The sequence below is a fragment of the Cibotium barometz genome, chromosome 47, assembly GCF_041138505.1.
Source record: "Cibotium barometz isolate CiBa-2024 chromosome 47, ASM4113850v1, whole genome shotgun sequence".
NCBI lineage: Eukaryota > Viridiplantae > Streptophyta > Polypodiopsida > Cyatheales > Cibotiaceae > Cibotium > Cibotium barometz.
In genome coordinates this window covers 13,035,419-13,048,120 of record NC_141092.1, presented here as the reverse complement: position 1 = coordinate 13,048,120, position 12,702 = coordinate 13,035,419, and the positions used below count along the sequence as shown (strand labels likewise).

The 12,702-nt window shown below is 41.4% G+C and overlaps 1 protein-coding gene across 1 annotated transcript in view; it reads left to right on the top strand.

Annotated features, from left to right (window-relative positions):
• The first annotated feature begins 9,390 nt into the window (after positions 1-9,390).
• Positions 9,391-12,702, top strand: part of LOC147611376 (uncharacterized) — a 3,473-nt gene continuing 161 nt past the window's right edge. Inside the window, exons 1-5 of the mRNA XM_086784445.1 lie at positions 9,391-10,978; positions 11,282-11,469; positions 11,664-11,808; positions 11,956-12,017; positions 12,123-12,702. The exon at positions 12,123-12,702 is cut by the window's right edge and continues 161 nt beyond it. Coding sequence (XP_086640571.1) covers positions 9,897-10,978; positions 11,282-11,469; positions 11,664-11,808; positions 11,956-12,017; positions 12,123-12,160 — 1,515 coding nt within the window. The 5' untranslated portion in view covers positions 9,391-9,896 and the 3' untranslated portion in view covers positions 12,161-12,702. The remainder of the gene's footprint in view (positions 10,979-11,281; positions 11,470-11,663; positions 11,809-11,955; positions 12,018-12,122) is intronic.

The following is a 12,702-nucleotide window of genomic DNA, read 5'->3' as shown; positions in this document are numbered from 1 at the left end:
GCGATGGAGCCTGAGAGGGCGACAGGCCAGCTTGAGTCCTCGTCTCGCCAGCGGGCGGCCGACGATGAGGTGTATGGTCCCGTAGGGTTTTGCCTAGCATGTAGAGACTGGAAGGCCGAATTCTAGATCATCGACGGTATAAAGGAAAAGAATAAGAAAGCCGGTTTGGCTTGTATGAAGTTGATTCATGTATAAACTTTTTTTTTATAAATCTTATCTTGGCATTATTGTATTGTGTAAAAAGGCTATTTTAACAAACCTTGTGAAAAGGGCCTTAATTAAGGAACATGTTTATTTATGTCAAACAGTGTGGTAGGATTAATTAGAAAACAAATTGACGTGTGAGTAGGGTGGAAAGTAGGAGGATGGAATGCCCCAACGGTACCATCCTACGGACGGCGGGTGGACTCGATTAGTCGGGTAGCTTTCCAACATATTAAGTGAAAGCCCTACGTTTGATAAATAGGTTCTCGAGCAATTCTATTCTAGAAGACTAGGCCAACGGTTGTGCCTTACATGCATGAGAAAAAAAGCGTTGTCTCTAGGAATCAAGACTAGTAGTTGCCCAAATTATGATCAATTACCCTATGGGTGATTTGATTTTTAGAAGACCACGCTCCCCCTATGGGATAGAACTAGGTCTTACCTATGAATCGTATCCTTGAATCTTTGCATGGTCAAGGTGTCGATGCGTAGGAAATTTTCACCAAGATAAGACTTAGTGGACTATCTTAAGTGTTTCCCCTATTTTGGAAGGGGGGAAAGCTTACAAATGATATCAGAGCCGATCTTAGTTTCTAGGATTTGTTTTTCACAGGTTAACTATCAAGGGATTAAAACAAGTGATTGTTTATCATATGAGGACGAATCAATCATCTCTACTGGCCATAGAAGTGATTTGAATATCCTCACATGTTGAGACAATCATTCTATGAAATTGTGCTTATATCTTGGGGGTGCACACGCAAGATATTTGTACAATAAATTTGAGAAATAAGATTGGGGAGAAAACCTTTTGTGAGGAAAAACATAGGGTGATCAAATTAAGAAACTAGTGAGAGACTGAATGACTAGAAGGATAGACCGAAACTTGTTTAAAGAAATTTTCAGGATATATCTCATTAACTTGCATATTATAAATTATTAAGATTATAACTCCATTAAGATTTGAATAATTGACGTGTGAATGCCATCCATTGGATGCTTTACACTAGGACGATCATCCACGATCATCCAAGATCATCCAAGATCATCCAAGATCTTGAACCCATCTCAGACAAACATGGGTCTAACTTCGGATGTGTAATTCCCAGAGGATCATGCTCTTAGATGTGTTAATCCCAAGATACTAGATGTGTAATTTTTAAAAAACTAATCATCTCAGACGTGTTAATCCTGATAATCTTTGGATGTGTCAATCCCAAGGCACCAGATGTGTAATTCTCAAAAATGAAGATCTTAGATATATTAATCATCCAGAGTGCCTTTAGATGTGGCACTATGATCAGTCTTTGATAGTTTTGAACTTTTCATGGATACAATGAAAGAAGCAAGTTCACCCTTGCTCGTCTAAAAATTGTAAGAAATGCCGAATTAGTTGGAAGCACTGTTGTCAGTCTAACCACTTGAACTAGAATCGGTTATGGGATGCCATGAAAGTACACCTTTGTGAAAGGTTTTGTCCTCTAGGATTTCGAGAGGATAAAATGAATGAATTTTTGGAGCTAACCCAAGAAAGGAAGACCCTAAAAGAATACCACCAAACTTTTGTTAAAATTCTTCAATTAGCTCCAGAGATGGATGAGGTAACTCTTCTCCATTGATTCATTTGGAAGCTTAATCTACCTTTGAATAACCTCATCAAGAATGTAAAACCATCCTCTATTTTAGAAGCCATAATTATAACCAGAGACTTTGATAAAGTTTTTTTTTATATAGAAAGTGTCGAGAAGGACATGAGTCAAGTCCTTCCATGTTAATCGAGATGAGGTCCCCTAATTCAAGAGGAACGTCAAGCCCACCCTTGGCTACAAGGAATCATGAGCTATAGCAAAAATTAGGTCAAGAAATAGGGATAGCAAGGTTAAAGATAACCGAATTCAACAAGTATTTCTATGAGTAAATAGAAGAGGATTGGTGCAAGATTCATGTGAAATAGGGATAGCAGGGTTAAAGATAACCGAATTCAACAAGTATTTCTATGAGTAAATAGGGATAGCAGGGTTAAAGATAACCGAATTCAACAAGTATTTCTATGAGTAAATAGGGATAGCAGGGTTAAAGATAACCGAATTCAATAAGTATTTCTATGAGAGTAAATAGGGATAGCAGGGTTAAAGATAACCGAATTCAACAAGTATTTCTATGAGTAAATAGAAGAGGATTGGTGCAAGATTCATGTGAAGTAATGTGCATGATGAATAAAGGTATTCTACAAGACGATACTAAGATTATGAAATTGCTATCATAGGTTAGATTGCATAAAGGATTGATTCCCTTACGTTTCTCCATGACAATTTGTTAAGTACCATATTACATGGGGGTATAAAATAAGGAATTCGAAGGTTCATAGCATATGAGAGGTATATGGATGCATGAACTTAGGATAATAAGGCCAATTAACTTTAGAATAAAGACCTTTTAGAGGCACAACAAAACGAGCCAAACACATGAAATAAAGGACTCTTTAAGAACAATGTTTAGATAAAAGAAGATTTTTACCTAGTGGGGACACCACTTTGAAAGAGACAAGAGGATTTACTTAGATACTACCCCAGCTCGCGAGATGAGGACATCTCCAATCTTTTAAGTGGGGGAGATTGTAAGGTCCCTCCCAAGCCACGTATGTATGTGTCTCTTTTAATATAGATTTCAAGAAGGAAAGAGAGTGCACTTAGAAAAGAGTGAGACAATAAGGCTAGAAACATTAGGAAAGTGTTAGAATAAAAATATTAGCTCCAAAAATCCTAAAAGAAATAAGAAGATAAGAATAGTTCTATTGAGAGATAAGTATCTCCAAAAATAAAAATTTGAATTTAGGTGATAGGAGGTCGTATTTAGAGTACTTTTACATATTTAGAGTCCATGCATACTAAAAATGTGAAAAAACAACACGTTTCTAAAGATTGCGCGTTTGTGGCTATATACAGATGTTTTTACCTATTCTGCCCACGCTAGCTTGTAGAACAGATAACTTCCAGTTCTTTTGACTGGCTATATGACCATATTCTGAGTTTTTATCAGAGAGTTATGGCCAAAACAATTACTGATTCTGTCAGGGTCTCTACACAGGGAAAACTATAAGAAGCAGCAAGTAGCCTCAAGGTAATCCTAGAGCTTGAGATGTACATATCCCTTCATTCTTATCTAATATCTTAGAAAAGAAGCTTAGATTGCTAAGGTCTTTCGGAGGAAGAGACCAAAACTCCATAGCTTTTCTTTTAAATATAGAATAGTGTGTCGTAGCCCTGTAAGAGAAGGCTATTTTGCCATAGACCTTAGAAAGAGAGAAGAGTCACAGTACGAGTAAGAGGAGATAAAGCTTGGGAATGATTGGATGATTTCAATCATAAGACAAGGTATTAGAAGACTCTATCCTCATATGTCAAGTTCTAAAGCTCTTGTTAACGAGCAAAGGCAACGATAAACGACAAATTTCTATAAGGTATACACATATTTTGTTTTTCAATTATATATCATTCTTAGGGGTTGAGGTATAGCCCCGGCTTCTCTATTAATTGTTAATAGTGATCTATTTCATTGATTTACTATTTAAAGTTTGTATTCTTTTAAACAACAGCATATGCCTTAATAAATAATGTCTTATCGTAATCTCAAGTTGAAATGCTAAAATCTTTGTGAAAAGGATTGTTTTCTTTAAGAAGATAACATGGATTCTAGTCCTATGGTTTAGTTGAGTAAATGGATTGTTATCTTGGTAAATTAAGGTACAGGTACAACTTCTCCCTGCCTTGATGCTACCCCGTTCTTGTGCTTGTGTAGCCTGACGGCGGAGACATTAGTAAGGCCCGGAGTTGGCCCATGGTATCCCTCATACCATTGGGAGAATGAGGTTCGCTGATTGAGGCGAGTGATTGTGATGCTGCCTAGTTCTGAGGGCCCAGGCTAGTGCGGTGAATTAGCCCACCCTAGTGTGCAGACATCCCTCTGAGGGACGGGAGGATCAAGCGATGAAGCCTGAGAGGGCGACAGGCCAGCTTGAGTCCTCGCCAGCGGCCGACGATGAGGTGTATGGTCCCGTAGGGTTTTGCCTAGCATGTAGAGGCTGGAAGGCCGAATTCTAGATCATCGGCGGTATAAAGGAAAAGAATAAGAAAGCCAGTTTGGCTTGTATGAAGTTGATTCATGTATAAACTTTTTTTTATAAATCTTTTCTTGGCATTATTGTATTGTGTAAAAAGGCTGTTTTAACAAACCTTGTGAAAAGGACCTTAATTAAGGAACATGTTTATTTATGTCAAACAGTGTGGTAGGATTAATTAGAAAACAAATTGACGTGTGAGTAGGGTGGAAAGTGGGAGGATAGAATGCCCTGACGGTACCATCCTACGGACGGGTGGACCCGATTAGTCGGGTAGCTTTTCAACATATTAACTGAAAGCCCTATGTTGTTTGATAAATAGGTTCTCGGGCAATTCTATTCTAGAAGACTAGGCCAGCGGTTGTGCCTTACATGCATGAGGAAAAAAGCGTTGTCTCTAGGAATCAAGACTAGTAGTTGCCCAAATTATGATCAATTATCCTATGGGTGATTTGATTTTTAGAAGACCACGCCCCCCTGTGGGATAGAACTAGGTCTTACCTATGAATCGTATCCTTGAATCTCTGCATGGTCAAGGTGTCGATGAGTAGGAAATTTTCACCAAGATAAGACTTAGTGGACTATCTTAAGTGTTTCTCCTATTTTGGAAGGGGGGAAACCTTACACTATTGAAGAGGTTTAATTTTGAAGACTGTAAACCTGTGGCTACACCTATGGAGACAGGTACTCAACTTAGTCTTCAAGATGCAGGAGACTCTTTTGATGCTAGTTTGTATCAGCAGGCTGTTGGATCCCTTCTTTTTGTGTGCAACACGAGGGTAGATATACAGTATGCGGTCTCACAGTTGAGTAGATTTATGTATAGCCCAGGTATTAAGCATTGGCAGGTTGTTAAGCGAGTTTTCTGCTATTTATAGGATACTCAGTATTTTGGATTATTTTATCCAAAGGGGGGTGAGTCATAGCTGCATGCTTTCAATGATTCAGATTGGGCTCGATGTTATGACACACGAGTGTCCACTAGTGGGTTTTGCTTTCGCCTTGGTGATTCATGTATATCATGGCTCAGTAAGAAGCAACCTACAGTGGCCACTTTCAGCCGTGAAGCTGAGTAGAGGGCAGCTTTTACAGCTATAGTTGAGTGTGTGTGGCTCAGACGTCTTATGGCCGATTTGGGTGTTGGATAGTCATCTAGCACTACGATTTTCACTATTAACAGCCAGAGCGCATTAGCAGTTGGAGGAACCCAATGTTTCATGCTCGCACTAAGCAAATTGAGGTGTATTACCACTATGTCAAGGAAAGACTCTCTATAGCAAAGATCAGCTTGGTCTATGTGCTTACACATAACAACATGGTATATTTATTCACGAAGGCTCTTCCTCATGAAAAGTTCAAAGATTTTCCTAAAGCTTTGGGCTTACTGCCTTTTTAGGATTGATTGGCCATACCCTGTACATGTTCACATCATCACTCCAGGGGGGATTTGTAGCATTATATGGTAGTGATGTGTGTGAACACACTTAGGACTGCCGGGGCACTTTTTCCCTCACTCTAGGAGGGTTTTTCCCCTGTACGTATGTACACCCTCTTATCTACTCATTTTGGGGTGTGTACTTATCTTTTGTATCTGGCACGCATTTGTTCATTTTCTAATCTAGTGAGTTTGTATGCTCTTAAGCTTCTCTATCTTGTGTGTGTGCATTGTTACAACCCTAACCCTAATTCTAACATGATATTGAATATAAACTACGTGATTTTTATTCTTTTGCTAACACACCATCTGTATACTTGGTAGTATCAAGCATATGATACTCTCTTTTTTAAATTTTGCTATAAATTTAAAGAATTATTATTTATTTTTTACTACCCTAATGTCACTTTGCCACATGGAAGCATCGAGAAGAAGATGATAGTGTGGATATGTAAATGCAATTCTCCTTGCATTATAAGCTTGAGGGCTTGTAAGGCTAGTACTTTGATTCTCCACCTAACCATATCCCAAATGGACCCTAAGCTCATGATTATATAGGCCTAAGTGGTGCATAGCCTTCCAACTTCAGCCCCTTGGCCTTTCATTGGCTAACATTGCCTTTTCATTAGCCAATGTCTCTTCAGCTACCCCTAGAAGGGGGCGCCCTCTTCTGTGTCCCTTGGGCTTCCATCATGCACCATTTACTTCCCCTTTTACTTTAACTTTTATGCCTATTAACCATAGCTTAGGTATTTCCTACTTGAACTTCCCTGAACCTTATTTATATGTAAACCTTTTACATATAAATAATCTTCCTAGTCTTACCTTTTAGTGTTTCCTGTCAGTCTCATAACAGTAAAGCTAGCCTATTAAGCTATGCTTTGACACTTTATGGCAATAGTTTTCCTTTTAAAAAACCAAAGATTCGATATACTAATAGGGACCCATGATCTGTGAGAAATAAAAATAAATTGATTAGTTAAGAGAATACCTTAATACATTTAAGAAAACCCTTACCTTAGTAGGGGTAACGATTTGTGAAACGACGTAAACAAATTTTTCACATCACAAGCATCTAATAATTCTTTCTCTTTCACACATATCGATCTCTCCCCCAAAACAAAAACGAACCTGCAGATTAAGCTCCAGTGTTGCCTCCTCTACCTCCCCTCCCCTTCATGCGTTTCTTGGTGTAGGCGAGACCAAGGATACCTCCCCTTGCATTTTTTACTACAAGCCTTGTGTGACAATTTGCTAGCCTCCCGTGGTTGCCTTAACCTCCTTTCCTTTCCTTTAACCCCTCCTTACTTTCTCCTATCGTCCATCTTTCTCACTCTCTACCCAACTCTCGTTTTTGAGACCTACCATGCCCAAGCCAAAAAAGAGCTCTGTAGATATTTTATTGAATTTTTTTGCTATTGTCAGGAAGAAGTTTTATCGCCATCGCATATGTATTCTAAGCTAGGAGCATTATGTTGTAAAGGGTGAGATTAACATCATTTTAGCAATATGTTGTAATGGCTTAAAGCAGTAACTATTCCTTGCAAGCAAAATCTAATAGTTGCCTTAATGCTTAAAACATAAACTAGAAAGACATTTAGGAGGAAAACAAGTCATTATGTGTGGAATTAATCAACTCACTAATTTACCAATGTGTGTGGGCTTCTGCAAACACACATGTGTGGGAGAGGGTACCGAAATCGGGAAGAGAAAAAAATTCGACGGGGTCTACATTTGGCAAATGTCCCTATTCTCTGTTAATAGTCACCCATAAGCATTAAATTGTGGGTGTATGCACTTTTGATCCATTTTGACCTATGGAGACCACCCAAAATAGTAAATCAGGTATTTTTTTGGGACTTAGACAAATTCTGGTCATGCCCAACACACAACCATGCATGCATCTTTCCACGTCTACTAAAAAAGGGGTCTAGGGGCCTCTCTTTTTTACCCCCTTTGAACCTTAGACACTTTGTCTCATGGACACCAGGCATACCAGAGCACTAGTCATTATTTACGAGGTACCAAAGCACCCTCTGACTATTTGTCTACTATGTTTTTAGAGATGCCAAAGTACCCTTCGACTATTTGCCAAACCTTAATGCAAAAATCATATTCACACTAGAGAATAATTATCGATCATGTTTAGGTTGGGGATGCATCCTTTTAGGTATTTGCTAGATAAGAAAGGAAATGGTTTGATTGTAGAAGCTATAGGAAATCTTTAATAGGGGTGTGATATTACTAGAAAAACTTTCGATGCAAAAATTTATATTACAAATTAAGAAAAATCCATGTTTCCTCCTCCCCCACCCTCTCTCTCTCTCTCTCTCTCTCTCTCTCTCTCTCTCTCTCTCTCTCTCTCTCTCTCTCTCTCTCTCTCTCTCTCTATGTGCATAAAAAATTGCGATAACTAGTTGATAGAATGCTTTTGATTTAAAAAGGGTTGGTTACAAGAAAGGATTGATGTAAAACCATAAACTTTTTAACATCTAATGGTAAAATTGATACAAGCTCAAATCAATGGCTATTTGTTTATCAAATTATATTTACGATAACATGCACCTCATCTTAAACATCATAACCAATGAGATGAATAATAGAAGGTGACATATGTAGGGGGATGGAGACATTGAACATTATCAACTTGCAAGTGCTTGAAGATGATGGACACAAGCATGTTTACATGTGAGAGAGAGAGAGAGAGAGAGAGAGAGAGAGAGAGAGAGAGAGAGAGAGAGAGAGATGAATAATGGAAGGTGGTAGATGTAGGGGGATGGAGACAATGAACATGATCAACTTGCAAGTGCTTGAAGATGATGGTGGACACAAGCATGTTTACATGCAAGAGAGAGGGTGTGTGTGTGCGTGTGTGTGTGTGTGTGTGTGTGTGAGAGAGAGAGAGAGAGAGAGAGAGAGAGAGAGAGAGAGAGAGAGAGAGATGAATAATGGAAGGTGGTAGATGTAGGGGATGGAGACAATGAACATGATCAACTTGCAAGTGCTTGAAGATGATGGACACAAGCATGTTTACATGCAAGAGAGAGGGGGTGTGTGTGTGTCTGAGAGAGAGAGAGAGAGAGAGAGAGAGAGAGAGAGAGAGAGAGAGAGAGAGAGATGAATAATGGAAGGTGGCATATGTGCTCTTTCTCTAGTCCCTCGATAAAGATTGATCACTGTGAGGGCACATGTGTTGTGGCTAACTTTTTGCGTGGGTCATGGAAGTAGGTGGCTTGCATTCAAGGTGCTCCAAAATAGTGTGAGAGAGGGGACGGGGAGAGGGGTACGAAGGGCCAAGGAAAGGGGTAAGAGAAAAGTAATACATGTGGTGTGGTGGTGGCGGGGGGTGTTTAGAAAACAACGTGGTGCAACATTCAAATGTATATGTTTTGGCCTTAACTGAAGGAACTTTTGATTCGGTCCTACAACTTACAAGGTTAGGCCACTTGGGCTTTTAGCCGAGCCGTAGCGCACTGGCCTCTTAAAAGGGGAGAGAAAACAATGTGGAGCAAAATTCAAATGTAATGTTTTGGCATGAACAAGTGAGGGAACTACAAGGTTAGGCCTGCTAAAGCCCAGAAGTAGCACCTTTGCCTCTTAATAAAAGGGAGAGAAAGGGTACAAAGCTACCCTCGTGGCAATGTAATTCAGTGCCCTCTTTTGCATTGGTTTACAAGGTTAGGCTTCTTGCTAGATGGGAACTTTTAATCAGGTCATCTTCTTGTGGACCCCACAAAGCACCCACACGTAGTCCGGTGACCGGTCGGCCACAAGGGAAGCAGGCGGGGGCCAGGTGTAGATAGACGGTTTACATAATACGATGTGAGCCTACGTATTCGTAGACACGTGTGGGGAGACAGGATGTCCGACTGTCCCCTGTGAGCGGGGCCTCCCCTTCAATTTCTGCATTATTGCCGTCTTTTCATCGTCTTCCTCGCAGTGAGTTTTGCCCCATCTTCAGGCTTCAAAGCTCTCGTCCGCCATAGCCAGAAAGCTTCAAGCTCACCTTCACCCCCACTCCGCTCTACCGCTTACAGTGCCCCTTTCTTCATTCCTCTACAGCCCACTCGCTTATCCTTCCCGCTTTCGCTACCCATTTGATCAGATTCACTTGTTTTCGCTCCTAATTCCTCAGCCGCAATGCAGGACTCCTGGCAGGAACAGATGGAGCACGGAAAGAGCCTCCTGAGCTTGGGAAATCAGAAAACCTTATCCTTTTCCGGCGATGGAGGAGGACAAGTTGCATGGAAGGGTTCTGTTTCTCTCACCGAACCCAGTGGCAGTGCGTCTTCTGCAGTGATCTCGCCCAGCAATGGCGCCGCTGAAGAGATGACTTCTTCTGACGGCCAGACCAGCTCTGGTCTGAAGGAGCATGACTACATAGGCATGGCCGAGGTCTCCTCAGCTTCCTCAGTGAAGACCCAGCCTGATGCAGATAGACCACAAGAGCTTAACCTGGCAGAAACAGACCTGTGTCTAGGGTTAGGGATAGGGTTAAGCCCTTTGAAGAAAGCTGAGCCTGCAGAAGATGCTGAGAAAACCCTGACTTTCACACTCCCACAGCAAGAGGGGGTGCCCAAAACAGTTCCAGATGCAGCTGCTGCCACCACTAACACGAGGTATACTTTCTTAGAGGGTAACCAAGACCCAAGATCTCTGCAGAACCCATGGCCAAATGCACCCATGAGACCCATTACAGCAGAAAATCCTAACTTAACAAGTGTGTCTTCGGTTAGAGACTTCCAGGCCCCTCAGGTCTGCCTTCCTGTGCAAGACTATGGTGAAGCCCCCCCTCGGGTTGTCAACGCTTTCTCAGGTGCCCGCGTCAGTGGACACCCTCCCCCCTCGAAGAATGGCGTGAAAAGAGGCTACACAGAGGCCATGAATGATGCTTCCAGGTTCAACATGGCCTCTGAAACCAGGGCTGCAGCAGCCATGGTTGTCAAGAACGGTGGAGAGGCAGACTTGAAAGTTCTGCCCAAGCATCAGCAAAATGCATTTCTTCCTAATTGGGCCCCCTCCAAGCCCACTGTTCCTACACCTTGGCACGTTGGCCTTGAACAATCTGCATCCCATTCTTATGGCCCGAACAAGTCTGCTCCAGTCATGACAATCCCTCGAGTTGAGAAACCTGCCGCAGATCGCGCTGCAGCTGCCTACAAGGCCCATGACCCATCAGAAACTGCCAAGGAATCTGCCACAAATGAGGCCCCTCCTCCCAAGTAAGTGGATTTATTTCCTTAACAGGCAAGACATGGGTTTTTATATCACGTTTGTCATGTTGGTGCAATGTATGCAGAGCGCCCTCTCATTTTAGCTTGGAAAATGAGGGGTCATTTATTAGGTAGCCGTTGAGAATGTATGTTGTGATAATCACTTCTGGAATCCAACACATGTAGAGAATATAACATGGAGAATACCTAGAGCCTTTGGCTCATCTTAGCTTGGAAAATCGGGGGATGTAACTTCTTTATAAAGTGTGCTCGCAGGCTTTTTCTCAATTCTTGTTTCCATGTGCTCTTCAGGGGCCAGGTCGTGGGTTGGCCTCCAATTCGTTCATACAGGAAGAACACACTTGCCAAGCCTACGGAGATGTTTGTCAAAGTGAACATGGATGGTATGACTGTTGGCCGCAAAGTGGACCTGAATGCTCACAATTCGTATGAGGGTCTTCTCTTAGCATTGGAGGAAATGTTCCAGCCATCTAATAACGGTAATAATCCTCTACTAATGGTATTCCATGCTTACAAGCCTGCTTGGTTATCTATAATCTACATCGTTGGCGCCCTAAACATGTAGTATCTTGACCTTGTTACTACTCAAGGATGTTGATTTGTTCAAATCCGGCACATTTGTCTAACTAGAGGTCAGGTGGTTGGAGTCTCACTGCAGTCTCATTTTGTACAGCACAAGGAGCATCTCAGGCAGCCACTGGGAGAGAGAACCATCTCAATGATGTCAAGCATTTCAGATTGTTGAATGGCTCCGATTTCGTTCTGACCTACGAGGATGAAGATGGCGACTGGATGTTGGTCGGAGACGTGCCGTGGAGGTATGGGTTGGTCTCATCATCAGGGACACACTTTGAACCTACTTTTTAAAAGCTTGGCCACTCCTACCATTCTATGCAACTGAAGAAGGTGCAGTTATGGATTGATATATTGTAACTCCATGTTCTGATGGGTCCTTCGTTCTGCAGCATGTTTCTCAACACGGTGAGGAGACTTCGAATTACGCGTGGATCTGAAGCTACCGGTCTTGGTAAGTCCTGGCTTCATATCATGTGTTTCATTACAGTGCGTTCTGTGTTCCAAGCACGGATCTTGTAGCTTGGAAAGTTTTAATGAACTGGTCATGTGTCTGCAGCTCCTAGAGCATCCGAGAAAACCAAGGGACACATATGAGACAGAAGTTTTTGGCTGCCCTTAATTTTTGGATGGTCGGCATGTACATTAGCCGATTTCCAAATAAGCAGCAGCAGAGAAACAAGTTGATCTGTCTCTTTGGGTTTCAACAGCATGTCCTCTTTAAGGTGTCCCTCTTAAATAAGACCACTTATTATTATATAGAGCATCTATATGTCCTTTATATAGATGGCTCCTGTTTTTACAAGGTTACTGAAACTCTTATGATATTTTACTTTTGTATCATTTGATGAACTATGTGGCATATAAACAAGCAGTCTAGCTATTCTTTTGAGTAGGGGTGAGGCACCTTCCTTCTAGTTGGTCATGGAAGATTTTTTGGAAAGATTGGTGCTGAGCAGTCCCAGCTAGATAACGACAATGAGATCGACAACACGGATGGATGCTGTAACAGTCCCAGCTAGAGAGATCAAATGGCTTGGGTTGGATCATGTGCATTCGTTTTTCAATCTATATATCAGCAAGAGTTGTCTTGTACAAAGTCTGCTGTTGTGAAGTAATCTACTCGTCAAACATCGCAG